Genomic DNA, 4606 nt, shown 5'->3' with positions numbered 1-4606 from the left:
ATATGAATTACATTGAATCATTACAAATCAATCTTTCATTTTCAAAACCACGAAAAAAATTGTAGTTTTGATCCACGAAAACTATTTTTTTTCGAAGCTTTTTTTTCTATTTTACCCAAAATTTTATTATTTTCATTGCAAAACTATGGTTCATTTTCAAAAAGGGCCTATATTACTCTGAAACAAACGATAAGTTCAATTCCAAGTAGTCTTTTTTATCGTTATAAACAAAAATATATTTCTGCTTTTTCCCAACCAAAATTTTTATTATTTTCATTCCAAATAGGGCTAATATTACAGTAATTTTTTCTGCGTGTATGATAAAATCTGATCAACATCCAAGAAATTGAAAAACGGTTACCATGGACCGAGTAAATTTTAGGAATTATATGCAAAAAGTTATGTCGTGCGACGGAAAACAGTGAAAATAAAAATAATGAATCAACATTGTCAAATATACACGCTGATTTGTTTTTCCTTAAAAGTTTTTCGATTGACCAATATTGCATTTCAAATATTTATCATATCTAACTCAAAATATTTTGTGTTCTGAAGCAAGTTGAAAACTATTTATTTCTATATAATTTACAAACGGCGAATTTACAGCCCTTCCGTGCACCCATGTTGAAATATCTTAGCGCCGACTATCAGATAGGCTGGCGCGAGTCTGGTTTTGGTATGCCAGGCGTAATGGGTTCGTTTCCCGGTATCGGCAAGAAAACTCTTGGGTTCAAACCTCATAAGCTGCCGACAGGTAAGATGTGTTTCCTCTTATTATAAGAATGTTCAATAAGAATGTTCAAAATGTTGCCAGCTGGCCAGGTATATACACGGGTGCCGGAACATCTGTAAGTGAATTTACTTTGGAAATTTGTCGAACGTAATAATCTAAGAATGCATGTGAATACAAACTTGGGCAGAAACTGCGGTGAATTCGTGCACCCATGGTGGATAACCAACATATAAAAAATATGTTGAAATATCATTTAAATTATTCAGTTTCATAGCTGATGTCTTCAAATTTGAATAAATGAGTACACAATTGATAATTATTTTACTCATTCTAGTTTAGTATAAAACTTATTTATCACCTAAAACTAGTCGATTACTCGAATGGACATGTATTAAATCTAACATAACTTTTACAAATCTTGATGAAATTTCGCCAAATTTTGACAGAAAGTTCGATTATAGTTGAGCAACAAAACAGACCAAAAAAATTGAGAATCAAGTGCTTGAAGCGCCACGCAGCGGCCAATCCGAGAACTTTTTATACAAATCTTCATGACTTCGCATCGAATATCATTAATTTCATAACGAATGACACACTTCTGGATTTTGCATTTCCAGGGATCTTCGTTCTTATTCTGCACCCGACACTGCTGAGCCTATCAACGTTTACTATCAGAACGTCGGTGGTGTCAATTCCTGTCTGGTTGACTACCTCCTTGCCACGTCATGTTCCTGCTACGAATTCATCGCCTTAACAGAAACATGGCTAAACGACCGCACCTTATCCAGTCAAATTATCGGCCCAGACTATGTAGTGTTTCGTTGCGATCGAAGCCCCCTGAACAGCAAAAAATCAACTGGAGGCGGAGTTTTACTTGCTGTAAAGTCCAGATTCACGGCTCAGCTGATCGAAGACAGTTCCTGGAACGATTTGGAACTTCTTTGGGCTCGCATTGATCTCGGTGACCGGAAACTGTACCTATGCGTAGTGTACGTGCCTCCTGACCGCTCTACTGACCTTGTTGTAGCTGAGTCTTTCTCGCACTGCCTCTCCAAAATAAGCTCAATCTGCTCTCCCGAAGATGACATACTTGTTATCGGTGATTTCAACATGCCTGGCTTGAAATGGTGCCCCTCCCATGGTGCCTTTTTGTTCCCAGATCCTATGCGCTCCTATTTCTCGGCTCCTTCCAACATCTTTCTGGACTCTTTGAGCACCGCGACTCTTCGCCAGATCAACAGCTTCGAAAACGAAAACGGTCGTACGCTAGACCTCTGCTTCATAAACGAAGGCTTCAGGAATCCGACTATAGATTTAGCTCCCGCCCCTCTCGTCAAAGTTGTTTCCCATCATCCAGCTTTAGTGGTCTCAATCGATGTCACTGACATTAACGCCTCCGTAGAGGAAACTGCTTCTTTCTACCAGGACTTCAAAAACGTCGACTACGAAGCTATCTCACTTGTCCTGGATTCTATCGAATGGGAGAATGAGCTCGATCTTTCTAATCCCAATGCTGCTGCTACGACTTTCTCAAACATACTGAACTACATAATCGATCGTCATGTTCCGAAACGAAGCTTACCGCCCAACCCACGAGCTCCCTGGGTCACTAATCAACTGCGACAATTGAAGACGGCTAAAAACCGTGCTCTTCGATACTTCAGCAAGCGCAAGTCCCTCTGCACAAAAGAAGAATACCGCAAGCTAAACACGGCATACAAAAAAAGCAGCAGGCGTTGCTACCAGAACTATCTTCACCGGCTACAGCGCAATTTTAAGACCAACCCGAGATCTTTCTGGAAGTACGTCAAAAATCAGCGGAAAGAATCCGGGCTTCCGTCTCAAATGTTCTTGAAAGACCACACAGCGAACACCGATCCTGAAATATGTAATCTTTTTGCTGAGAAATTTTCAAGCGTTTTCTCAACGGGATCCATTTCCTCAGAACAACTGGATACGGCTGTAAGAAATATTTCACCTCTTGATTCTTCCTTAAGCCGTATTTCATTCGATGACGCAGCCATTCTGAAGGCGACAGCCAAGCTTAAAAATTCATCATCTACGGGTCCGGACGGGATACCAGCTATTTTCTTGAAACGTTTCATGCCACATCTACTGACTCCCATTAGGCATATTTTTCGAGCTTCGCTGGACTTCGCAATCTTTCCTCGCTTTGGAAAGAAGCTTACATGTTTCCTGTTCACAAAAAGGGAGATAAGAAAGATATAGACAACTATCGTGGAATTTCAGCTCTTTGTTCGATAGCCAAACTGTTCGAATTGGTTGTTCTGGATCCGATTTTCTCGTCCTCGAAGCAATACTTTTCCAACGATCAACACGGATTCTTGCCAAAACGATCCACGACAACAAATTTGCTGACTTTCACATCATTCGTGCAAGATAGCTTTGCCATGAAGTCCCAAACTGACGCCATCTATACTGATCTGTCTGCTGCTTTCGACAAAGTAAATCACGATATTGCAATCGCAAAACTCGAACGCTTAGGATTCGGTGGATCCCTCCTGGACTGGTTTCGGAGCTATTTAACAGGACGAAAGTTATCAGTGCAAACTGGAAATTACTTTTCAAGACAGTTCTCCGCTTGCTCAGGTGTGCCCCAGGGAAGCCACTTGGGACCGATAATTTTTGTCATCTATTTTAACGATGTACTCACTCTCTTGGACGGTCCAAAACTTGCGTATGCCGACGACCTCAAACTTTTCCACACCATCAATGGCCAAGACGATATCGATCTCTTGCAAAGGCAGTTCAACACCTTCGCTCACTGGTGTGACACCAACTCCTTGCCTCTGAACCACAGCAAATGTGCGGTCATTTCATTTTCTCGCAAGCGGAACCCTCTTTGCGCAGAGTACACTCTCGGGAACGAAACCATCGCCCGGGTGGAACACATCAACGATTTGGGAGTTATCCTAGACCATCGGCTGGAGTTTAAGACTCATACAAATTACATCGTTGATAAAGCATCTAGAAGTCTTGGCTTCTTATTTCGCGTAACAAAGGAGTTTAAAGATGTGTACTGCCTGAAAAGCCTGTATTGCAGCATAGTCCGCTCAACTCTCGAATATGCATCTGCAGTTTGGTGCCCATTTTACCAGAACGGAGCTGAACGAATAGAGGCTATCCAGCGGCGCTTCATACGGTATGCCCTGCGACACTTGAACTGGTTAGATCCGTTTCGTTTACCCAGTTACGAAAACCGTTGTCGCCTAATTGATTTAGACACGCTTCAAAATCGTCGAAACGCTGCACGTGCTTTAATCGTAGCAGATCTCCTTGCGTCGAGGATCGACTCTCCTACGCTGCTGGAGGCTATTCCCCTCAGTGTGCGGCCCCGAGGATTAAGGAACCAAAATCTGCAGCTCTATGTTCCTATCCGGCTGAATAACTACGGAGCCAACAGCGCTCTAATTGGAATTTCGAGAACTTTCAACCGCTTCGCTGAGTACTTTGACTTCGACGTTTCAAGAGCTACTTTCCGAAGAAAAATTTTAATGGTTTCGAGAACTTTGTAGTTTTAAGTAGTTTTTAATTTATTATTTTATTAGGCTATCATAAGGATCAACATGTGATCCGTTGATGTTTTACACAAATAATCAAACAAATAAACTTCTGCCCACCATAAATCTTCTAGGGCTCATTGTCTTCAACGTAGATTGCAAATGAAACCAAGAGCAAGCGAAAAAAAATTATCTTGTTTGAGTTATAGGGTTGTGAATTTTACCAGTCATTTTGACTGGTCACAGTCCGCGTGTCTATCGCGAAATTTTTCTCGCTTAAAGAGCTAGTGAAATAAAAGATACACAGTTTTGTAGAGATTCAAAATTCATGAAAAGTCGTATTTTTTGCGAA

General features: G+C 41.1%; 1 protein-coding gene across 1 annotated transcript; it reads left to right on the top strand.

Annotated features, from left to right (window-relative positions):
• The first annotated feature begins 690 nt into the window (after nucleotides 1-690).
• Nucleotides 691-4142, top strand: LOC129742626 (uncharacterized). Its single transcript, XM_055734554.1, has 5 exons — nucleotides 691-694; nucleotides 745-754; nucleotides 1351-2695; nucleotides 3502-3683; nucleotides 3977-4142. Exons 1-5 carry the CDS (start codon nucleotides 691-693, stop codon nucleotides 4140-4142), a joined length of 1707 nt encoding a protein of 568 aa, XP_055590529.1.
• Nucleotides 4143-4606: the final 464 nt, after the last annotated feature.

This window comes from Uranotaenia lowii, chromosome 2 (assembly GCF_029784155.1).
Source record: "Uranotaenia lowii strain MFRU-FL chromosome 2, ASM2978415v1, whole genome shotgun sequence".
In the NCBI taxonomy this organism is placed as follows: domain Eukaryota; kingdom Metazoa; phylum Arthropoda; class Insecta; order Diptera; family Culicidae; genus Uranotaenia; species Uranotaenia lowii.
The sequence above is the reverse complement of the archived record's forward strand: the minus strand, read 5'-3'. Positions and strand labels throughout refer to the sequence as shown.

Coding starts and splice junctions, on each gene's coding strand:
- LOC129742626 (XM_055734554.1), top strand. Junction 2,696..3,501: donor CAGAACAACTGGATACGGCT/GTAAGAAATATT, acceptor TTGCAAAGGCAG/TTCAACACCTTCGCTCACTG. Junction 3,684..3,976: donor ATCCTAGACCATCGGCTGGA/GTTTAAGACTCA, acceptor TAATTGATTTAG/ACACGCTTCAAAATCGTCGA.